Here is a 25,685-nt window from a genome sequence, read left to right on the forward strand (position 1 = left end):
GGGTTTTTCTATCTGTGCAATAGGGACAATGCCCGACTGCCTCATCACAGCGTTTCAGTGAATTCCAAGTGATTTTCGCCTGTGAAAATGCCATGCAATGATCGTTGTTGTGTTATGAACACCTCAATTATTCTGCTTCTCCAGGGAACCATGTGTCAACCCTAAGTGAATGTTCCTTGTAATTTAATTCGTTAAGTGCCAGAAGTTTAATTTTAACATTTTTTATGGAAGCATTTCTCAAAGACTGCACAATGAACTGGCTGCTTTATTAAGCAAATAGTCGATGCCAATTTAACCCATTTGTTGCTCAGAGTTAACGTGACACGGAATTCTGTGTCAGCTCTGAGTGCTGGCCCCTGAAGTTAACAACAGGACAGATCAGGCATTGCTGCACTCAGGGTTTCCAGATGCCTACGAGGAACCCCCCCCCCCATCTCTGTCTCTCTCTCTCCCCCCCTCCCCATTCCTTCAGTCTGAGTATTTTGCGCTGGATTTCTTTCTCAGGGAGGTTCTCAAGTGAGGATGACAGTGGGCAGCCCCAGACCTACATGAGCTAAACAGTTGCATTGGAATGAGAGGACTTCCTTCCACCCCCAGCCCCACAATAGCATCAAGAAAATGTTCTCTTTGAATTGGCTTCGTTATATATTCCACTCTTAGGACCGGGGCATGCACTGAACTCCATCCAAGCCATGTGAACTGAGGGTAGGGATATGATGTTATTCTTGAAATTAAAAAGCACACAAAAACGTTGTGTTACTGTTAATGGGAATGGGTGCGGAACAGGCAAAACCAGAAATAATCACTACATACACTGAAATGCCTCTACCCATGTTCACTCTGCCAAAATGCCTTTCTCCATTTCATTCACCTGAGGACTCCTGTTTAGCCTTCTGAATCCTACTTCCCAGCCATTTCTGTGGATGATTTGGGGTAACTTACTTAACCTCTATGTTTTAGGTTCCTTGTCTGCAACATGGGGTATGAGAGAAATAGTCAACTGTTAAACTAGTTGTGGAGATTATATGCCCGATTCCTGCCAAGTGCTTAGCACAGCCTTTGGTGAAAATTAAGTGCTTCATAAATGTCAGCCGTTTGTCTGCCGCTGCCAACGCTACGAAATCTTAGAGAGACAGGTGCCGTGAAGAGGCGCAAGGCGGGCCAGAGGCCCGGGGGTGCAGTGGCATCTTTCGGGCTGTTCCCAGCTGCGGGAGGGATTTCTGAGGAGGGAGCATCTGGGTGGGGATCAGAATGAAGGCAAGCAGTGAGGCCTGTGAACAACGTGAAGAAGAACGTTCTAGGCAAATGGAACACAAATAGAAAAGCCCTAATGTGGGAAAGAATTGGCTTGTTTAAGAAATAGAATTGTAAGAAGCTATCAGTCAGAGGTGTTCTTTCCCTAAAGACCGTCAATTTTAACTTTTAATAGAATGAACACATTAAGCACCGAGTCATTTTTGTGAACTAGAAATTTCTATTCATTTAATCTCCCTTCTTGAAAGTTTAGAGCTGAGCCAAGTGCAGGATTTTCCAGGCAGAGCTCTGGGAGCCAGAGTATAGAGCACTGACCTCGTGCTTTACACTGATGGGGGGTACGCAGAACCCCTGGAACAAGATGTGTCTGGAAGATGTGCCCTGGTTTGACTTGAGATAACTGCTTCACCAGGAGGTTAAACTCTTAAGAGCTGGAAAGAAAGTGGAGGGGGAAAAAAGGCTTATAACCCAGCCAGGTAGAGCCAACAGTGATGTGCCAGAGAGAGGAGTTTCAAAATGACCCTCTATGGCTGGGAGTTCAGAAGCAGGGCCAAGTATTACTGTGCAACTTGGGTTGACATGTCTTCCGGAATATGTATTTTTTCCTGTTAGAATAAGGTCTTTTTTCTTAGATGGAATCACTTAGATAACATTAGGAGGTAGAAACATGATCAAGCTATTTCCCAAAGCTTGGTTCTTTCCTTCAGTACGATGAAGACTTTGAACATGAGATGAATTCTTAAAACAGAAAAGAACACATTGGAGCAAAGAATGCCCTTTGTATTTGTCATCCGTTCATTTAGTCATTAAACACCTGCTGTCCATTTATCTGACATGTACCAGGCCCTGTGCCAGGTGCTGGTACTGGGAGAAATACAGAAGTGAGCATTTCAGGGCTCTTGCTCATTTGTAAGCTTGATTAGCAATAAATTATATGTAAACCAATAATTTCAAAAATATGTGACAGGTGCTCCACCACTCAAGAGCTATGTAAATTTAAGAAAGTATTTGTTCTCTTGAAGCACTCTATTTCCTTATTTATAAAGTTGAAATAATAATGGCACCTGTCTTATAGTATTTTAGGGTGGGATTAAAAGAGATAAACAGTGTTAAGGGCTTAATGCATTATCTGGATATAGTAAATGTGCAGTGACTTTTTTAGGGGCTGTGATTGCAGCAAAGGTTTGGGGCCTGCGAAAACCCCTGTAGAAGGAATGCCATTTGAACTAGGTCTTGAAGGAGGAGTTGATAAGCGGGGAAGAGCATTATAGGGTGGAGAATCATGAAGTGTTCTAGGGGAGAAATTTATGGTAGAATTAGGTAAATCATGTTGAGAGATATTGAGAGAAACTCTAGGAAAGTCTCTGTGGCTTTATGTGGCATGCCAAGGAAGACTTCTTAGATGGTGATGGAGAGCCTTAGATGGTGAGATATTTGGAAATGACATGTGTCTGAACAAGTAGCAATGAGATGGAGAGGAGAGAACAAAGCAACATCTGTCTGTGACTGTAGAACTATGGAGGATGATTCTGTATTATACCTACAACTCTTAGATGAGTGGTAAGAGAACAACAAGAGAAAAACAAGTTATTTGTGCTTTGAAAGCAGGAGGTATACATGTGATGGTTTAGATGACTCTGAGATGAAATTTACCGGTCACAGGGTTGTTATTTTATAGGAGCTGGCAGCATTAACATGCCTGAGCACAGTCAGCCTGCTCACGGTCTGTCTAGTTGCAGGAAAATGCGATTCACCAGCACCTGCCTGAGTCTATTTGGCAAGTATTGGAAGCGTCTACCTTAGTTTTACCAGTGTGAAAAACTGTTCAGGAAATGCACTGCATTAAGAAAAGAGGTTGCTGAAAACCCCAGAAAATGGTTTTGGAGTTTAATGGAGTTCTGTTTATTTGTTGTTGTTGTTTTATACCTATAATGCTTTGTCTTACTCTGAAATGCATTTCTTTTGGGGATAAGACAAAACACAGAACGTGGTCTATTGCATTTGCTTAGTAAAATATTACCCTTTTTATTTAGCAGCGAATCAAATGTACAGATTGATTTTGATCATGTAGGTTTGGGAATGTACATGTTAGATTGTCTTTGATGACAGAGGTACCGTTTTGCATTTGCTGTAATGAAAAAGTGTAGGTTTCCGTATATTGTTATATTACAGTTTATCTTGTTGCTCCATTTTAATGAACTTCAGTCAAGGTCCTGGGTTGGTCAATGTGTCGTCAGTCTGGCTCTACTGGATTATAGGAATGCCCTATGAAACCAACAAAATGAACAGGAATTGATTTGGCCTTTCATTATATATTTCACAGTCTGCTAGATTATAATCATTACATTTATTTCATAGCTCTTGAAGTAAGTAAAAACTTAGTCTTTTTGCCAGCTATCTTGACATAGCCGGCAGATTTTATAAATCTGATAGACGGGGGGACATTTCTGCAGTCATGCCCAGGTACTCGCTAGTATGGGCTCAGGGAACTGAGTCTGAGAGACCATTTTGCCTGCTGCCCTCTCTCTTCATGTTGATAAATGCCATCCATCCCCAACTCCTTACTTTTAATCTGCCATGGGTTCTGTTGATCTCTGCCTCTTACTTTCCTTTCTTTCCTGTCTACTCTTCTCAAGTTTTCAACTATTATACCTAGCGATCACCAAACACTTTTATTCCTAATTTCCTAACGCAATCAAAACACCTTCAGATAGTAATTTCATTCACTTATTCTGGCTACATAGGTGTTTTCTCTCATGCTCACGGCTCTGATACTCTTTCTCCACTCCAGTTGTTTCTTGGGTGTGGTATCATTGGATGTGATATCATTCTGGATGTCGAAAGTTCCTTTATCCACTCTTGGAAACAGCAAATAGAAAATGAAAGCACTATAAGTAGCTAATGAAAGAGGAAGGAAATAATTTAACTGTAGAGGTAGATTTTATTTAAAAGCTTAAAATCACTAATGTTGAATAAAAGCCTTTTTTGTTATGGTTAAAAATGCTTCTTCTGCATTGCCCAACGCATATATAATTTAACTTATTCTGTAATTTCTGTTATGTTGGAGAAGAAAACAGAAGCTAAAGCATCTATAAAAGGCCCATGTTTGATGCCAACACCTGTGTGTCTTCTCTTATGATAATAGTAAGCTTAGACTACTTGGTGAGAGTCAGCTAAATCTTCTGCTGGCTTAACAAGTCTACTTTATGATCTATAATTAATTTATTCAATAAGGAGTTATTGATTATGTATTATGTGCCAGGAACTGTGTAGGGAACTGGAGACAGAGTGCTGAAGGACATGGCCTGTCTGCTTGAGAAGCTCAAATCTGTTCGGTCAAACAGATCAGTAAGAAGACAGTTAGAAGGCAGGATGGTAAGAGCTATGATGACGTGTGCCAAAGAGTGCAGACCTAAGAAACGTTGAAACCTGCAGAGAACTTTTATCAGAGTTTATTTGAGCCAGAATGGATGACAGTTGCCATGAAGCAAGATCTCAGATGCTTTGGAGGATAACAGTTTTGCAGGTTCTTTTATGCATCAGGAATGAAGGAGGGAGTGTAAGGAAGATTACATGGGGGTGAGAGAAAGTAAGACAGGGATTGGATTACAGGATAATTAAGGTTGTATGCTCTGGAAGGTGATTACGCCCTCAAGGGGTATTATGTCTGGAATTTCAAAGGTGTGTTAACCGAGATGCACAAGAATGATGGGCTGGGCTTGCTTAAAAACCTTTCACTAGCCCGGCCAGGCGTGGCTCAGCGGTTGAGCATCGACCTAGGATCCAGGCGATCAGGGATCGAGTCCCAGTCAGGGCACATGCTCTGTTGCGGGCTTGATCAATGACTCTCTCATCATTGATGTTTCTATCTCTCTCTCTCCCTCTCCTTTCCTCTCTCTGAAATCAATAAAGATATAAAACAAACAAACAAAAAAACCTTTCACTAAAGACGTTATAGGCCTGGGGTGTGCTTACCCACCAGGACCTTCCAAATTAGGAATTTATGATTTATTACAGCACCCCTTTTTTCAGGAACCTGTAGTGAGTTGAATGCTGATCCCCAAAAGCTATGGCCAAGTCCTAACCCCCAGTATCTGTGAATGTGACCTTATTTGGAATAGAGTCTTTGAAGGTCTAGTTAAGGATCTTGAAGTGATAGCAACCTACATTTACCATGAGCCCCAGATCCAGTGACTGGTGTCATTAGAAGAGAAATGAGAAGGAAATTTGACACAGAGACACATGGGGAATGCAATCTGAAGATGAAAGCAGAGATTGGATTTAGGAAGCTACACGCCAAGGAATGCCAAGCATCGCTGGCAGCCACCGAAAGCTAGGAGGGAGGCACGGGACAGGTCCTCCCTCAGAGCCTCCAGAAGGAGCCAACCTGCCAACAACCTGACTTCAGACTGTGAGGGAATGATTTTGTTTTAAGTCACCAAGCCTGTGGTAATTTCCTACGGCAGCCCTCGGGAACTAAGACAGGCTTTTAACTTAGACGGGAGGCCTGGGGTGGGAGAGGGTCATCCATCACAAAATGCTCCCCGGTTCAGGAGACATTTCAGCCGAGATTCCGAAGCCAAGTGGAAGTTACCCGATATACCAGTGGGGAAAAGAATTACAGGCGGAGAAAATACATGTAAATGTAGCCCATATTATTGCCAGGAAAAAAAAAGCCTCCTTGGTTCCTCATTCTGTAGAAGGCAAGGGACATGCTGCTCACCCAGTGTGGTCTCCTCTTGGCAAAGACTTTGCCTCTACCGTGCAGAGTCTACCTGGGCCGTAGATACTGGAGGAGTCAGTGACTTCTGTCACCTCTCCACTTTGGTAGCACTGGTTGAGGGGACATTCTCACCTGGATTATTGAAATAGCTTTCTAGCTGGTGCTTTCTTATTGCCTGTCCCACCCCATGCTGTATTTTCTGCCACACAGCAGACAGAAAGGTCCTATTAAGACCTAAGTGACTTTATGTGACTCTTTAGCAAAAAACATTCCAGTGGTTCTTAATTTCTTTCAGAGCAAAAAAAAAACCAAAAAAAACAAAACACACCAACAAACCAAAGTCCTTCAGTGTCCTTAAGACCCTGGGAGAACTGGCCTTCCCTGAGCTTTCTGTTGCCGTCTCCTGTGACTCAGGCCCGACTCACCTGGCCTCCTTGCAGCACCTGGATACGCTAGGCATGGTCCCACGTTCCCTTTGCCCAGAACACTCATCACCCCAGTACCGGCCTGCTCTGCTCTGTCATTGTTTTTTTGTTTCTCTGCAAAAAATGCACAGCTAGATTTATCAGGCCTTCCAAAGACTACCTTAGGTAAATAGTAACCCTTCTCCACATACTTATCTCCTTCCTCTGCTTTGGTTTTCCCCAGAGCACTTACTGTTATCTGGATTTTTTTTTTTTTTTTTTGTACTTTTGTTCATTGTTTGTTTTTGCTCTGCTAAAAGATAAGCTTCTTAAGATCAAGGACGTTCAGCGCTCTGATCATTGTTGTATGTTAACTGCTGAGCAGGGTACTTGGTGCATAGTAGAATTTCAATGGATAGTTCAATGGGTGAATAATTCTTAGATTTTTCTTAACTCAGAACTTTACAAAAGGGATGAAAATGTTTGATGAGAATTGCTGCACCCATGCTTTACTGAAATACTAAATCCATTTTCAGCGTGGCACTGTGGAGCACAGATTCTGAGGCGTGCAGTGGATTCTGATATTAATTCCACGTTCCCTCTCACTACAATAACAAACAAATGAGCAAACAAAAGATCGAGGATGCCCTTAATTAATGTGGCTTTAGTAATAGAATTGATCCATTCTGGATCTTGATCAGTGGTGTTCTGATTCCCCATAGGCTAGGTTTCCTTGCAAAGTTTTTTTTTTTTTAACTTGAGTTCCCTTCTCACTCACATACACAGAAAGAATATAGTCCTTGAGGCCAAATGTTCTTAAGTGATTTCTGTGGGAGGCTTGCTTCTCTCCCGTGTACTCTGAAAGCGCTGGCTGGGGCTGCGAGATGCCCTTTCCTTCTGCCCCTCTCTCCTGGGTACCCTGTATCTGTCTTTTCTTGGCTGGAATCAGCACATTGATCGGATTCCTCATTCACTGTGCGCGTGGGGAACGTATTTTCAAGTTCTCTCCATGAGAAGGCTCCCTTCCAGCTGAGAGTCTGAGCTGGGCACAGCTCCTCAGCTGGGTGGAAAGGTGGAAATCACGAACACTCCTGCAGAGCACCCTCAGGAAGTCGTCAGCCAGGGCATCTTGCTCAATCCCTTCCTGGCCAGTGTCCTGTGGGCTGACCAGATGCATAGGAAAGCAGCCTCGGATTGTTTGGAGAAGTGTACCTAGTGGGATAAGACCGCTGGTGAGAAGTGGCCAGGGACACGTCCGGAGAGGGAGGCACTATATCAGGCTCTGCGCTATGTGCTTTCATGTGTTTCCTGTCATTTCGCCTCCATCGCAACCTGCAGAAGACCTATTCAGGTCTTTATTTCACCAGTGGGCAAACCGAGGCTCAGAAAAGGTGAGTGACTTTCTGAAGGTCACACAGCTCGTGATTTAATCCAGCTTTCTCCGATGCCAGGGACTGCGCTCTTTTACCTCCATCACGCTGCCTATAAATTAGAAATGCATTTTGGGAGACTTGAGCCTAGATGTTTCAAAAATAACATTAGCTCAAGAATGAGGGCAGCGCATGTTATAGATGAGATACAGCTAAACATCTAGAAAGACAGATAACTGGGCCGTGCTGAAGGATCAAGGCCCGGCGGGCGTGTGCGGTGTGAAAGCGGCCATTAATCACACGTGCTCGCTTAAGACGACCCTGGGTTTTGACTTTGAAGGCAGCCAAAGAAAGGTCAAATATATGTTTTCGAATCCTCTAGCAAGCAGAGCTCTTTTGAATTCTTTGCATTCTACAACAGGATAATTAATAATTCTAACTCCGAGTCCCTCAGTTCAGACCTTCAAGCAGGGAATTGAAAAATAGGACATCTTCAACACAATACAAATGACAGCCCAACAGCCCCGTGAGGACGGTTTCTTTTACCTTTAGTTCCCCACGTTGATGTATTTTTCCCCCAATGGGTTGCCCCACCGTGTATGCAAGCATATAACTAATAATAATAATGATAATGTTAATAATGCTATCTTTTGAGCACACCTGGATCTAAGTGCTCACCCTGCAGCAACCTCTATTTCTCAAACAACCATATAAAGAAGGTGGCGTTTTTACTCCCTGTTCTGTCATGAGAAAAATAAGGTTTCCAGGTGTTTCTAGATGAGCTCCAGGTGGCACAGCTAGAAAAAAGTGAACCTGAGGTTTGCACACAGGCTGCCCGTGGCCCAGTCTGTCCCCGACAGTCTAGGGGTCAGTCTGTGTTAAGTATTGAAACGGTGGGGGCGGGGGGAACAGGGTTTGCTGCTAAGGTGTCTCTTCTTTTTCTTCCCTTCTCCACTTTTTAAAACCTCCCAAGCAGCTTTCTCCCGTTGGGCGAAGCTGGCCTCGCTCAGGCGCCTGACACCGCGTCAGAATCCCAGAGCCCGAATCGCAGTCTCTGCCCATAACTCGCTTTTTCTTGGGCGAGTCACCTAACTTCTCTCCTCTCAGTCCCCCCACTCACCGAAAGATAAGGGTGTCCTTACAGATTGCCACTCGAGATTCCCGGGAAGGACAAAGTACGTTACAGGCCCGAGGACCTGCCCAGGTGGCAGGACGGCGGTGGGGAGTGGAGAGGCCTCGCCAGAGCTCTGTCCACCCACGTGGCCCAGCTGGGACCGCTGCGGCTGAACCTGTCTCACCCAGGGTCCGGCATCTAATGCCATGTGGTTATATAAAAATAGAGTGCTTTTCCCTGCGAGAATTTGCTGCAGTTGATTTCCTAAAAGTCCCTAGATTGACCTTCAGGGGTAACATGTGTTGGCTCCAGTACGGCCCTGCATCGGGAGGCCTTCTGCCCGGCTCGCCCCCGGCTCTCTCCTCCGCTGCTTTCCAGCATTTGCAGGCTCTTATTTCTTGGTGCTGCTATAATCGCCGAACACCGCAGTTTGAATCGCTGTCAGAGTTTTTGTTGCAAAGATATAATTTGACTGTTGCTTTAGCTTTTATATCATAGGGAGTATACTGAGCCAACTTTCTGAAGTTAGCCTTTTGGAGTTTGAACGCCATCTCTCTGCCCATTCCTCTTAGGTTTTTGTCTTAATCCCTCATCATTTTCTTTGCAATTGATTCCAGGGCTCAACCGGCTCTCGGACTCTGGCATCGATTCGTGCACGGGTTAGGGAAGGCTGACTGCGAAGAGTTTGGTATTTGAGAAGAAAACGCTGCACTCTGTGAATTAAGCTAAAGAGAAAGAGATGACAGATTTAAGACGAACTAGCTTTTATTGAGCATTTACTATGCATGTGCACTATTCCTGGTACTTCACGTGCACTGCGCTATTTGATCCTGATAATACCTGTATGACATAGATTTTCTTATTGACCTAATCTAATCGTACAGATGGGGGATTTGATGCTCAAGGCGATGAAGAAGATTTCCAAATTTAGTCATGCTCGTATTCATTTTGCAATATATAAATGTATCAAGTCAACACGGTGTACACCTTAAACTTACACAGAATTTTATGTCAATTCTGTCTGAATAAAGCTGGAAAAAATCAGTCATCTAATAAGGGCTGGAACCATGACTGGCCCCTAGGTCTCTGTTACCAGACTCCCGCCCTTAACTGCTCACATAGTTCTGTGTGGAAGAATTGCCTGGGCCCAGGTCATTTGGGTGATGTGTCCATCATTGACCACCCCCGAGGTACACAAGGTCAAGGCCAGGTATTTCTCACTCCCAGGTTCTCAGCAACTTCCTATCAAATTGCTCTTTCTTTTATACGATTCTTCCATTTATACATTGCAGAGATTTTAAACTCATAAAAGCTGACTCCTCTTCAACATTTTGACTCTGAGTTCCTAGGAAAAGGCCACCACTCTTATTCTGAATGGAATTGAAATTGTGGAAAAATAAGACAGTATTGGCAGTCCTAAGCCCTTTGTAAGACCAGTGGATTCCTGGTGAGAAAGGCCAAGCAGAATCGCTCTTCTGTAAAATCTCCTGAAGCCTGGGCTTGTAAAACACCAGCCGCTGCTCCTCCTACCTTACAGCATGTGCTCCAGAGAGCTGAAGCCACTTACCCTCCCACCCGGGAGCCTCCATGCCTCTACACCTTTGTGCACACTGTTCTTCCCCATGATTCTAACACCTTTGGCCCCAATCTGCCTGGTTATTATTTTTCTGATTCAGCGCAGGCCTTGGCTCTTTTGTGGAGCTATTCTTGGACCTTCCAAGTAAAAACAGTCCTTTCCTTCTCCTTCCGTCCCCCTGACCTTGTGCAGGCAGTATTGCCAGGATCTATGAGGCACTACATGATCTGCACCCTCTACTCACTACCTCAGGGCCTTTGCACTTGCTGTAACCTCTGCCTGGAACACTCTTCTATTTGATAACCGCCTGACTCATTCATTCTCCTCCGTAAGTCTTGACTCAAATGCCACCTTCTCAGTGAGCCCACCCCTGTCACGCTCATCTTGTTTAGTTATAGCCTTTCCCACTGGCACAGACCCTGTCCTCTGCTCTGCTCTATTTTTTGCCATCTACCTTGTTATCATCTAGCTTACACATTGATTTTGTTATTTTGTATCTTCCTGGTAGAATATAAACCCATACGGTGAAATAATTTTAGCTGTTCTGCATGAGCCTTGGTTCTCAGAATAATCCTTGGTATAGAGGCTGCTCAGTAACTGTTTGTTCAATGACTAAATAAAGGACTGTCTGTCTCTTCTCAGCTTTGGCACTGTTGAAGTTTTGGTCTGAATAATTCTTTGCTGGGGGAGCTGTCCTATGCGTGTAGGGTGTTTAGCAGCGTCCTTGGTCTCTATACACCAGTAACACGCCCACAGATGTGACAACTAAAAATGACTGCAGACATGGCCAAATGTCCCTTGAGGGGGAACTGCCTTCAGGGAAAACCACACTATATTAGTCCCTCAGATCCTGGAGAACAGGGATCATATCTTAATAGAGTACCTAGTGTCTAGCACATAGTAGATGCTTGATAAAATTTTTTTAAATCTTGTTATTTTTAATCATCACCTGAGGATATGTTTTTATTGATTTTAGAGAAAGAGGAAGGGGGAGAGAAAGAGAAATATCAATGTGAGAGAGAAACATCTATTGGTTGCCTCCCCTATACACCCTGACCAGAGTTTAAACCCACAACCTAGGTATGTGCCCTGACTGGGAATTGAACCCGCAACCTTTTGTTGTATGGGACAACGCTTCAGTCAACTGAGACAACCAGCCAGGGAGATGCTTGATAAATCTTTAAAACTGGGATGATCTGACTTGATAACTACATGTCATGTATTTATCTCAGATTTCATGATATAGTTTTATAGACAAAACTCTCTTACCAAACATTTTACTTTCTCTATGTAATGAATTTGCTCTGTCAATCTATATGGGTTTAGTATCACCAGCATTCAAGGTGACGTAGAAAAACGGAGGGTTTGCAAAAAGCATAACCATGGCCCTTGAGAATCTCACAGTTAGAGAAGCATATATTCAGGCCAAAAATAATGCAGAAGGGTGCATTTTCTCTCCCCTCAACCTATGCCACCCCCATGGAGTTCATTCTCTATAAAAGAGATTATCTATAAAGGCCTACACAGTTAAGTATTTCAACTTTGCAGGCTATATGGTTTCTGTTGCAACTACACCCATAGAAAATAGCCCTTTTAGACATTTTCTTATCAGTGTTTCTAGAGCTAATACCAACATCTCAATTTGAAGATGTCAACATTAAAGCGACTCTCGCCCCCCATCCTATCACAGAATGGTAGGGGCTAGAATATGGCAGCTACCAAGAATGTGTGAAACAAGGGCAGTTTAAACGGCAGGCTTAGTGCGTGGGGAAACAAGTCTTTGGGTCGTAGCTGCATTCTATAAATGATACAGGATAAAATGCAGTGCAATACAGCGCAATACAATACGATGGAAGTCAATGCAATGGAAAACATCGGAATGCGTTACACATACTAAGAGTACATTTTATATTTCTGGATGTCTGGGTGAATGTGAGGGTTTCTGATTTAAAACTTATTTCTTACTATTCGGTGTAGTAAAAATGATTAGCAAAGCACTGTCCTCAACTCGCTAGAATAATGGACAGAACAAAAGAGAAGTCTCTAGGCCGCAGGCAGGCTTTACCCTATTGTGCCTCAAGGTAACTAAAAATCCGGGAAGTGGGTGGAGGGGAGGGGGGAGGGCCGGTCACAGGTTCTGAAATGCTCCTGCTCCCCACGCGGCGTCCTGGGTCGGCTTGGACCTTCAGTCTCCTACCTCGGTGAGTCCTACACACCCGTTCATTTCCTTCCTCTCTTCGGTGCCTTTCCACAGGACAAAACCTTGACCTGCACTGTCCCTCTTCCTGAGCCCCTGTACCTGGCAAAAGCCCTCGTCATTGTCGCAGGCCTAACTCAAATGCCAGCCTCGCCCCCAGGCAGTTAACCATCTCCTCTTAGGCCCCCACCCGCTATTCAAGCTGCTCCTGTGGCATCGAGCGCATTTTATTGTGCTTGGTTTCCCACATGCCACTCTCTGCTACTCGACTGTGAGCTTCTTAGGGACAGGGACAATTTCAGGCCTTGCTGTAGCCTTCTTAGCTCCCAGCACACTGTCCGCACATGGTAGGCGGCCAGGCCCTAAGTGGAGATGGCTGAGTGACATGGTTGTGACTCTGAGTGTGAAACCCAGGAAGCCACTTAGGGGAGCGACCTTGGATGATGTATTTAACCTTCCTAAGCCAGCTTTCTCTTCCCACAATGGGGACGGCATGACCGATGCACAGAGTTCCTGTAAGGGTGACAGGAACATTGTGTCCATACAGCACTTCACGGGACTTCAGTGAGTGGAATCGCATTGCCGCCGCTGCTGTGACTGCTGTTGGAAAGGAGAGTGGAAACGGCTGGGAGAGCTGCGAAGGCACACGGAGAGTGACAGGGCTGAAGGTGTTTGGGGGGCCAATAATTAAAAATTAAATGATACAGTCTTCTGTGCTTGAGACCAGAATGACGATATGAAAAATAATACCTGCAGACATCTGGATGTTTGGTTTTATATACCAGACTATAACCCTCTGGATGCTTTTCACGCTGACCTTTTTTCTGTATTTTAAAATGGTTTGCAGAGAGGGAGGGAAAAAATGATTAAAATAACATAGTTTGGCTCCTGGAGATACCCAGTAGACTTAATTGTGTAAAGTTGGAACAGAGTTTCTCAACCTCAACACTGTTGACATTGTAAGCCGGTAATTCTGTTATGAGGGGCTGTCCTGTGCATTGTCGGGCTCTCCTCTGCCCACCAAATGCCAGTAACACTCTGACCCCCACACGCCCTCTGGCAACAACCAAAATATTTCAGGGGACTTTGGTAAGTATCGTGTTCTGAACAAGGTGAGAAATAAACCAGGAGCAGACATGGAGGTGATGATGTCACTGTTACCACTGACAGAGCTGGGTAGGAAAGCATAAGTGTACGTCTGTGAGCCACGCGAGTTTGCTAAGAATGAACAGTGAACGCCGGCCCGGGGAGAAATGCGCCGAAGGGAGGAAGGGAGGACTGAGGCCATCTGAAGGCAACTCCCTGCAACAGAGAAGTGGGGCCAACGTGGAGTTCTGCTAAGCAGGACCAAACTGTGAATATTTTATTCCCCCTTTGGATTTTAGGTGCATATAATCAAAAATTAATTATGGTGTTTGGCTCATAACACTCCATAACCACCCTCAATGGCCAGCTTTTATTAACTTAGGCATCTTGATAGTTATTTTAACAATGTAATTCACACCTAATAACTTGGTGTCCAAAATAAACTAGAAATGTCACAATTACCTGTTTCTAATCATATGGCGCTTCCCAGCCCATCCTGCTTTTCCCATCTGACACACATCAACCTGATATGTATTTTTTTCCAAAGTGATCAATAGAATAATTTCCTCTGCTTCCCCAGGGGCGGAATGAGCAAAGCTGGCAAAGAGAGGTCAGAAATAATCTTAAGGAAAATGCTTCCTCAAGGAAAGGATTATGGAAGAACAGGATTTCCTTCTGACAGATGGTGCTGAAACTTGATGTTTCCTTATTTTATCAGGATACAGGGTGTCCCTCGGAACTAAACATACGCCAGTAAATCTTTGAGAGGATCATGCAAAGTGTTTAGAGCTTGAAGGGCCATTTCTTTTTATTAGTATAAAACTATCCTTGTCAAAATGAGCACATGATGGGGATACTGGGCACACAAACCTCTAGCATGTGTAAACCCACCTTCTCACCTTGTTCCCCTTAACAGCTAAGTCTCATTTGTCATGCTGAGAAATTTTGAATATAAAAAAGTAGTTTTTCTGTGGATTAATTCTTCCCTTAATTTTGAGTTTTGTGATTTTATTTTCTTGCACAATGGAAAGAGTCCTTTAAGAAATAGAAATCACACAGTTTTAGGATTGACCCAGGCCAGTATCTCCCCAGGGTGTTAGTTAATAACAAATGGCACTCTCAGGGCAGATTCAGGTTTGTAATCTCATGGTATTACCTACAATCTGTTTAAGCCATACTTGGGCATCTGGAAAGTGGTTGGCGTAGGAGCAACATACCCATGATGCCTGAGTTTTCCTGAGTTTGCAGAGGAGCCGTGATGCCAGGTTCCATTGCAAACAGCACGGTACTCCCAAGGCCATCAAGTCCAGGAAGGAGCGATAGAGCCCTCACTGTAGAATCAGCCCATAGCACAGACCTTTGCTGGCTAGTTCACCGCTGCATCTCCGGAACCTAGAGCAGAACCTGGTGCAGTCTTGTATTCAGGAAAGCAGAACCCTGGTGATCAAAAACAACAGTCGCATGTCCTTTTTGAGCACATCCCATTGGCAGTGCCTGTGTTGGGTCATTTCTGTTGGTGATTTAATTTAACCTGCACAGCCTGGGTGTTATAATTATTATCATTACTATTTTGCTCTTGAGAAAACCTAGGACCAGAGGGGTGAAATAATTTGCTGTAGGTCACACAACTATTAAATATAGAGCAAGGATTTCAACCATGTAGTTTTTACTACGCCATCTGCTCATGAGCAAGAAAGACTTGCAGTGGGGACTTGGCTTGTTGTTTTGGTTATGCGATCGACCAAGTAACGCTGTGCAAATTATAGGTGCTCTGAGTATCAGAGCCCTTTGTTCTGGAGTGCTAGGTCCTAGGGATCAAGAAAAACTTATCCATATATAAATGATCTATTTACCACCTTTAGACTAGGATGTAACAGTAGACTTTGGTGTTTTATGAGGTATTCAAAGGAAACGTGTGTCGATCTTGATTTTCCCATAGTAGCTTAAGTTTTGAATGACACACTTCTTTGTTTTTGCAATTGCTTTGTCATTTTATGAAGGTTCATGTAGACAATGAATTTCTTCTTTATTCTGGATCAACTCCATTGCAAATAGTATATGCCTAGACTGGGTGAAATGTGACTAGGCTCAGACCATAATGAGATTGGATTATAAGTACATGAAGGTGAACAGCTCCCTACCTGCCTTCTTTAATGCCACATGTGCAATTGGACTTTTTTTTTTCTTTAAACTTGTAGTCAATCTCCTTAGACCTATGGAACTTTTCAAAAAAGGAAGAAACCTGCCTGTGTGAATATTAGATTGCAGATAAACCTGCTTTGTAACATATAAAGAGTAGGTAAGACTTTGAATCTTGGCTCTGCTACTTACTACCTATGTAGCCTCAGATAGGCCACTTGGTTTCTAAGCCCCAGTTTCACCATTTTTAGAATTGAAACAATAACACCTCTCTGAGAGTGCCATAAGGGCTACTACTACTCTTATTAGAAACTAAAGCAAGCATCAATCACAGGGTCATTGCACCCCATCTTGGTGAAACTGGACACCTTACAGGGTGGGCTTCATTGTCTGGGTATTAGAATGACAGTTTGTTTTTGGTCATAATAGTATTGCTATCATTATAATAAGTTTTATTTAATAAGTTACATGTATAACATATGCACCTAACAGTCATTGAAGTCCCTGACAAATATTAACTCATTTCGCCCTCATAAGCCCCATTTACTATGTACATTCTTAGGACATCACAGACATTGTTCGCATCTATACATTCTCAGGGCATCCTGGGCAACTCATACTTTCTTTAAAAACCTCCTATTATCATTTCTGTTTAAGGGCTGGGTAAGTCAAGAGCACACGTGAGTCTCCTAACCAGGTCTACAGGCCTGTGTGTGTGTGTGTGCGTGCACATGCACACACGCATGTGCATGTGTGGATGCATGTGTGCACACACACAGATCTAGATCAAGTGCTGTTTGATTGTTTTTTAATTGTCACCCGAGATATTTTTTCAATTGCTTTTCAGAGAGAGTGGGGGAAGGGGGGAGAGAGAGAGATTGATGTGAGAGAGACACATTGATTGGTTGCCTCCCGCACACACCCCAACCGGGGATCAAACCTGCAACCGAGGTATATGCCTTTGGTCAGAATCGAACCCAGGACCCTTCAGCTGTGGGCCGATGCTCTAACCACTTAGCAAAACCAGCTAGGGCTCAAGTGCTGGTTTGACTAGACTACTAGAGAAACCCAAACTGAACTTCCTACTTCCAAGTCTTCTTTTGGTGCCACTTGAAACTTTCCTTAATGGTTTTCCATGTCGTTTTTAGCATGCAGAAACATTTTACTGTTCTCTTATTAACTTTGATATGGAGCTGCACTTCAAATACCTTACTTGAAATGTCAATCACCAGAGCCCACAAGGTGTATGACTTTTGGGACAAGAGATTTTGTATACATATATTTATATATATATGTAGGCTTTTTGCATTAAACATACCAAGGCAATATATATATATTTTTTGCATAGGCTCAAGGTAGTTAAATGCAAGAAAGAAGATTAGAATTTGCTGTCTGCCTTCTGGCAGGAGCAAAGGAACTCACAATTAATTGCTAAGCTACAAAATGTTAAATCATACAGTGGATATTAAATGATGTGGAAAATGACAATATTGTGAGGGTTTCTGTGCACTTGAACTAGCGTTCAACTACCTAAAGATGTTCTGTGGCTTTTTGAAGTTAAACCCATATTATTTATGTGGTGATGGCAAAATATAACCGTGACATTTTTCCAGGCTGACACTTTCTCACTGCAATTATAAATAAAATAATTTGCTCGCCTGGCTCTTTAGGTGCATAAAAGAAACCCTGGATTAACACGTCGCAATCCTCTTCATTAATGAGACATTTTGCAGCATTAGTACATGAAATTATTGGTTATCCAGCAGGGTTGCGTAATAAATTATTCTGGGTTGAAGTGTTGCCGAATTGTTAGAGGAAGAGCTTTTCTGTCAGAACAGCCTACAGAATATAAGTTAATTCATTAGGCAAATTTTTTTGAGCATCTCTTTACTCAGATACTAAAACTCTGTATGATACAATGGGGAGCAAAAAAAGGCATGCTCTTGTCCTTATGGGCCTTACAGTTCCAACCAATGGGATGGGAAATGATACGCAGTTATACAGAAATAAATAATTATATTTAATACTGCGAAGAAGGGGTGCATGGAGCTGCGCCATGCTCTTCGGGTGTGTAACGAGGGGAACTAGCCCAGGCTGGGAAGGCCGGCAGGGGAGCACCGGGATGGAGTTGGGGTCATTTTGCACTGCTTGCCAAAAGGCATAACAAACTCCACACTCTCGAAAGCTGTGTTTTCATATTGAGGCATTTCTCTGAAGGAATAGCGCAGGGTATCCTACATTCCATTCTAGCTATCCTGGCAAGGTGTCAGTTTTCCTACAGAAATATTAGAAACATCTGAACTATTAAAAATAAGTGCTTGGCTAAATTTATTATGTTATTAAAAATGATATCTATCCAGAGTTTTAAAAAATAGTGTAAAAATGTTTTTGTTGTAATATTGATGTTTAGAGAAAAACCTGGTTACAGAATAGTGAGTCCTTAAAATGCCTTTGCCTTTGCCCCAGCCCTGTCCTTTCTAGTTATCGAGTTATCCTATCTGGTGTCAAACACAGGGTGTCCCAAAAGCGTGCATTCGCGCTTTCACAGCCGAGAGTCAACTGATGCTCCTGTCTTCTCAGCCAGACTAAGCTCTGAGCAAAGGAAATTCATCCTAAACTACTCCTGGAGGTTTGAAAATGCAGTTGAAGTACAAACGCTACCTGCATAATTATTCAAAGCGTGTCCCCCGCAAAAATGGACATACACTTTAACAGCTGATAACTCACTTAATTTTCATTCCTTGTCAGGTTTAACTGATTTGAAAGAAGGGGTGAAGCCAGACTAAGCTTTGAACAAAGAAAACGTATCCCCTAGACTTTTATGGGGATACGTGAAAGATAAAGTTTACGATACAAAACCCGCAACAGCCGATGAATTGAGGGCACACGGAGAGCGACCGGAGTGATTCTTGATGCTCGTGATTCCAGTGCTTCGCGTTACAGCAGCGCCCGGACCAGAATGGCCATCAGTTTGAAAACAGGCATTGACAAAAAAATTATTCATTTCCGTAGGTTCTTTTAAACTTTGAAAATGAACTGAATGTTAATAAACACTGACTTTATAATCATTCGAAGTGCGTATGCATTTTTGGGACACCCTGTATGTCAATAATAAGTCACAATAACAATAGCAATAGCTCATAACAATAGTAATAGCTCATACTAGTTTCCATGTAGCATGTTTCAGCCCAGTGCTAAATATCTTACCTTGGCTATTTCGATTAATCTCATGTAAACCATTGAAGTAAGCATTATTACATTTATTTCCTTTCGTGTACCAAAACTTTTAAATATGTCAACACAAGTATGTAACAAAGAAAGAATCGGTTTTTCAGTGCTCCTGCTGTTCACGTGCCTTTTCTCAGTCCTTCGTACCTGATAGAAATTCCCGTTCTTTTGCAACAGCGTTCTGCCAAGAGGGCTGCAGATTCGGTGGAACGTGTGTGGCGCCCAACAAATGCCTCTGTCCGTCTGGGTTCACAGGAAGCCACTGCGAGAAAGGTAACCTTAGCCTTTCGGGGGACAGGGGTGGAGAGAAAGAGAGTTTCAGAGAGAACGGAAGCTCTTTCTCTAGGAATATAGTATCGTGGGTTGGCTTGGTGCATTGTGTTTTGCTGGGGCGTATAGCTCCCCACAGTGGATACGTTTTGATTACTGTAATCAGCGCCCTCCTCTGAAAATAGAGCTTCATTTGCCCTCCCTTCAACATTCTAATCTAGCAAGGTTGAGTCTCTCTCTGCGACAGTTTGAAATGCACCTTTTTCGTGCTAATTAGTGATAAAGCCTGACTCACTGACCAGCCCCAGTCCTCAGCTATTGGGGGTAGCATCACACAGGACTATTGAAGTTATAACTATCAGCTCTATCAACAGAGTCTAAATTAGAACCACATGCTCCTTGCATTGAAGCACATTAAAGAACTCCAGCAGCGGTGTGCTTGGGATTTTGTTCTAATATTGGTTTATTAGGAATATTATCATTCCTGGTCCTGATAATATAAACCAGTTAGTATTTGTAAGATCCCATTATGTGTATCTTTCCATTTGCAATACATGTAGTGTTTACACTTGGCACAATTTGGTGAAATCAGCTCTCTTATTAGTTGGAGAAGTCCTTCCACCTGTGTGCAAATTAAATTGACCTTCAGTGCAAGCGAGAGGTGTGGGCCACGTAAAATTGAATATTTCTGTGTATATGCCCATAACTTTTATTGGCCTAAAACTACTGGATTGTGTTTTCCTGTGTCTGGAATATCACACTTGACACTTCTCATCCTACAGCCTAAACATGGAAATATGGTGACGTAGTCATTATGTCTATTATTCGATGACGGAGGGGAAGTCTTTAATGCCAAGTATCTAAGCAAAGCTCTGGTTTCCTTTCCTTCATGTTAAAAGGTTTCTGAAATTAGATAATGCATTTTTTAAATGATCCTGTTTATTGTACCCCAACTTGTTTTACGTAGTCCTTTGCACTGCCTCTGTATTTATAAGGCAGCTGATCCTTTCAGAAGCATGTCAAAATTTAACTATGTAAATTATTCAACGAGGAAATCAGCAAACAACCTGTGTACCGTTGTTTCCATATTTTATGATATTATCAATGAATCAAATTACATTTATTAAATAAAAATTAATTGTTTGGCCTTAAGAAAGACAAGAGCCAAGTCCTGCCTCTGAGCAGCATGAGCATTACCACATGGAGCTGGAGAATTCTTGCCAAAAGCAAAGAAACTTAATGGTAACTTAGAGCACGTGCCTATATTGCAGTACATTGGATTTTAATTAGGTTTTCTAAAGTGAGAAAACAAGTGCATCTAAAGGCTTCTCATTGTTTCCTCTAGCACTGCTGTGTTTCCCTAAAATGAGTGTACAGGAATTAATGGGGACAAATGACGATAGTGCTGATGATAATGGTTACTACCGGTAACGATACACCATTTATTATGTATTAATTATGTGGCGGTCTTTTACGTGAATATTTTAATATTAAGAATAAACAAAAAAAGAAAAATACTGTTATCCCTATTTTACAGATGCCAAAGTAAAGCTTAGCTAAGTTAGGCAACTCCTGCAGTCCCGCAGTCAGCGTTAGAGCCGAGAACGAAACGGCTCGCGCCGTGGCCGCGGGGCCTGCGGTCCGGGCCCTGGCACGTGTTTCCCACGGTGACACCTGGGCTTCCTGTTAAAACCCAGATTCCTGGGCCGCCACCCAGACCTGTGCACCACAATATCTGGGGGAGGGCCCATGAGTCTACACTTTCACCAGGTATCTCAGGCTGCTTGCTACAACCCAGCTATTATTATATTAGTATGATGTTTACCCTGAGCATCCACTCTAAAGTTCGTATTCCTTTTATATCATAAAGAATTGGGGTAGAACATGGACTCTAGACCTGGGCCTGAGTTGGTGGCAGCCTAGGAAAAATGAATTATGGTTTCTTACGGCTTGTTGATTGGACTTATATCCTTCCCTCTGCTCATTTAGAGGTCGTTTGAATTAGTGCTTACATTCTGATTTATTACCTGAAATAAGAAAAGTAGAAATTAAGGAGCAAGTGAAGACCAGAAGCAAAAAGTAAGACAGAGATAGGCAGGACACGGGTTCCCGTATAAAAGTTAATGCCGAGGTTGAGCATTGCATATTCTTGAGTTCTTGCACAGTTATTTTAAGGTAAAAGTAAAATAAAATATAAAATAAAATAAAATAAAATAAAGCAAGATCTCTTTGCACGTGATACTATCTCCCATCAGTAGCAAAGCCATTCCATTTAATATTGGCCAATATTCTTTTTTAAATTAAATTTATTGGGGTGACTGGTTAATAGGATCATGTAGGTTTCAAGTGTACATTTCCGTGATCCATGATCTGTGTATTGCATTGTGTTCCCATCACCCAAAGTCAGATCACCTTCCATCACCATACATCTGGCCCCCTTTACCTTGTACTGCCCCATCCCCTTCTCTCCAGTAACCTCCATACCGTTGTCGGGGTCTGTGAGTTTCGTTTTATATCCCACATATGAGTGAAATCATATGGTTCTTGGCTTTTTCAGTCTGACGTGTTTCACTTAGCATAATGTTCTCAAGGTCCATCTGTGTTGTTGCAAATGGCAGTATTTCATCTTCAGCAAAGTTCTAATTGTATGAAAATTTTTGTGGATAGGATAAAGCACATATTTTCCAATTCATCGTGTGCAAGGGATCTAGAAGAGTTATAGGACAAATAATGAAAATCTGTCCCATATCTTGTTTGAATTATTTTGTCATGTTGATCATTAGCAATGAGCAATTAAGCAATTCTGTTTGCCGTTGAACAGTGGTGCTAGATGCCTTGAGACTTAGGGTGAAGGAAAAATGCAAGTGCATTATAATTGTCTATGGCACGATCACACTAAATCTCTGATTTGCTTTGCTTTAATTTCAGTGCTAACTAAATGGTCCCCTTTGAGCTATATAGAATTGCTTATATTTAGTCTTAAAGATATTTCCCTTGGTCCCTCTAGTTACTGGTTTATTCATTGCTTGTGATATTTAACCTTTCCGAATTCAAGCACCATTAGTTAAATTATTCAAATCATTCGTTAAAGGAAATGCCTATCTGGAGTTAAAAGTCCCGCTTGTGTTTGATATGTAACACAAAGATGAACAACACTGCACTTATTTTATATTGATGAGATTTTAGCAGACTTAAACTTTTCATAACCCCACTCGAGATAAGCAAACATATGTTTCCGAACAACACATGATGTTGGTTCTTCTTACCCTTTGTTCCGTCTCTGTTCCCTTAGCTTTGATTTGGTTTCACATTTAATATGAGATGTATAAAGGGGGAGATGAATGGGGAATCAGTAGGAAGTGTAGTTTTGCTACTCAGGCTAGAAAAGGGCTGGTGGCAGAAGCTCTCTTCTTAACCTAAGAGAACTGAAAGGACACGAAGCCACACTGACGTAACGTAGCCAACCACAACACAACATGAGGCAACATGAAGTCTTCCTAGAGACTTTCCGAATGTAAAATCAGGACGTTACACCAAATCCAGAAAAACGTTACCTGCCGTAAAACAGCAGAGCACCATCCTCATCAGGCTGTTCTCTACTTGGCGTTAAGCAGATTCGCAAGCAGCAATAAGTAGAGATTAAACATAGGTATTAAACTATGTCTAGTTAGGGGTTTCTTAATGCTTAGCAGCATCACTAGATAGCATTAGTACTTCAACCCCCAGTCATGACAATCAAAAATGTCTCCTGACATTGCCAAGTATCTCCTGGGAGGCAGACTCGCCCTGTTGACCATGTCAGGTCTAGATGCGGCATTTTAAAAATTCTTAAAATGTGTGTGTATACTCAGATATATTTACATATTAGGTAAATGTATCTGTGTTATTTGATAGCATAAACATTATAAGCAGTTTTGGTAAACAAAAAAGCATTTTTAAAGCCTCTCTTGAACATTTTTAGAAGTGCTTATGACTGTACTTAGAAAATTCTTGACCATTCAAGAGCCAGGTCCTGGCTTATATCCATCATATGCTGTATGGGGCACATCTTATGGTCTTAGGGACCAGATTGATGTAGAAGTGGGGCCTGTTCTATGTCTTCTCTCTCTCCTCAATGGAGTAAACTTGTGGATGTTCCAACCCCACCCAAGGACCATGTGACTAACCCTTGTGTTCTCCTGAAGGAAGAAAAATCCCTTTATTGTTTTTTTGTTAGAAGAAACTTTTCAATGTATGTAGTAAGATGATATTTTTATTTGCTCTGAAGTGCTTTCTTTATACCAGACGTCTCAATTAGTCACTTTTACTAGGAGTTTTAACTGCATATAAATCAAGATGGTTATTTGTGGTGGTATAGACCAAACAGCCAATTTTACTGCATTTTTCTATTTGTATATTATATGAATTATAAATTGTGTAAATACAGTTGTATAGACATCAGGTACCCATAACCAGTACCTTGTGAACCAGACAGTGAGAGCTGGACAAAACTAGTCAAGCTATAGGCTAGACCATAGTATAGTGTTAAAAAAATTAGTAAAAAAACATGTTGATATTATAAAAATAGCAGACCTTGACTTTTCCCCACACTTACTTCTAAAATGAGTTTGCTTATTGTAAATATCATTCAATAAACTCCCATAAACATTGAACCTCCCACAGTCTCCAAGCCTCTCTAACGTATATTAAATATCTGATCAAGAATGTTCTGAGAAATTAATAATAACAACAAAGTTTAACAACATTATCCATTCACAATATGATTTCCAGTCATTATTTTTTTTCTATTTTGATTACCTGAATTTTCTAATTTTTCTATAATAAATATAAACTGCTTGTAATAAGAGGTGATTTTTTTTAAAGCTTAAAGTTAAAAGAACATAAAAGTCATGAGAATGACTTATTTTTTTCCAAGTGTCTGAGGCTCTTTTAACCTTTCTTAAAAAGAAATGACTTTTGGCAAGATAATTTATTCTGTTCTTTTCTCTGTGCCTCGGGGACTTGCAGATATGTAGACAGAGGATAATAGTTTGCCCTGTGCAGAGTATCCATCCACCAGGTACAAAGAATGGTCAGAACAAAGACTTCTATATCCTTCCAAATTGTAAATATTTCCCTGCTTTTCAGAGAACTCGACTGGCGTTCATCTGTGTGCAACCGCTCTGCCCATCCCCGCTCCAGGGAGAAATGTTCAGAGCCTTTAAGAAGGCAGCTAACAGCTGCATTCTGCTAGTGGAAAGGAATCTTTCTCCCGCTTCCCCCCAGCTCTCACAGGACTGTGGGAAGGCATCTGGGAGGGGAGCGGGTGCAAGTGTGTCTCTTCTACATCTTCGCAGTCTGCACACTTATTTAACTTTCCTCACCATGAGCTTTCTGGTTGTCTGGCACATGGAAATGGCAGCTTCTATTATTAGCATTGCTTTGTTGTGCAGCTGGTAGATGGCCGGGAAAGTGTAAGCCCTGCTTTTGTGGCATCATTTTAAAAGGGAAATATGAGCCCTGGCCCATGTTGCTCAGTGGTTAGAATGTTGGACTGTGCACCGAGGGGTTGAGGGTTCAATTCCCTGTCAAGGGCACATACCCGGGTTGCAGGTTCAATCCCCAGCCCCGATGAGACAACATACAGCTATTACAATATTATTAGCTAAATTCCCTATGCTGTACTTTACATCCCCGTGGCTGTTTTCATAACTGATAATTTGTACTTTTTAATCCCTTCACCTTTTTCATCTATCCCAACCCCCCTTTCATCCAGCAGCCATCAAACACAGGAGGACATGGATAAGTGTTATTTAGCCAGTCACTAGTGGAGCTGGGGCTCCGACCCATGTGTGTCTGAATCCGAATTTCATATGCCTTCCCATGTCAGTTGCCCCTTGACCACATTACCTGTGTACAGGACAAGTTAAACCTAACAGATTACATGGGAGGCCAAATAAGTTATGTTCTCCTGTGAGTACTGAGCCATGATTTTCTACTTAATTATGTACATTGTTTTATATCTTATTTTCAACACCTTTATTGTGCCTAAGGCAAGAAGAGAGTTAAAAAAAAAAAAGGTATGGGTCAAGAGCATAATCTCTGAAGCCAGACTCGCTCAGTTTAAGTTGGGGTTCCACTATACTGGAATTTGTGATATTGAACGAGATCTATGTAATGTTTCTAGGCTTCAATTTGCCACTAAAAAAGGGATAGTAATATTACCTACATCATAATATTGTGAAATTAAATGACATAGTCTATTTAAACCACTTGGTAGAGTGCGAAGCACACAGTAGGCATCTAGAGATGATTGATATCTATTGCTGAGTCAATTCTCAATAT

The 25,685-nt window shown here is 42.1% G+C and overlaps 1 protein-coding gene across 6 annotated transcripts in view; it reads left to right on the forward strand.

Annotated features, from left to right (window-relative positions):
• Positions 1-25,685, forward strand: part of NELL1 (neural EGFL like 1) — a 618,076-nt gene that overhangs the window by 458,059 nt on the left and 134,332 nt on the right. For 5 of the 6 annotated variants that reach the window (XM_081154971.1, XM_081154973.1, XM_081154974.1 and 2 more), the window contains one exon: positions 19,269-19,364. The exons of the other annotated variant lie outside the window; for it this stretch is intronic. In XM_081154971.1, the coding sequence (XP_081011097.1) occupies positions 19,269-19,364 (96 nt within the window). The remainder of the gene's footprint in view (positions 1-19,268; positions 19,365-25,685) is intronic. 6 annotated transcript variants of the gene reach the window in all.

The sequence above is a fragment of the Miniopterus schreibersii genome (assembly GCF_964146895.1).
Source record: "Miniopterus schreibersii genome assembly, chromosome: 12".
In the NCBI taxonomy this organism is placed as follows: Eukaryota; Metazoa; Chordata; class Mammalia; order Chiroptera; family Miniopteridae; genus Miniopterus; species Miniopterus schreibersii.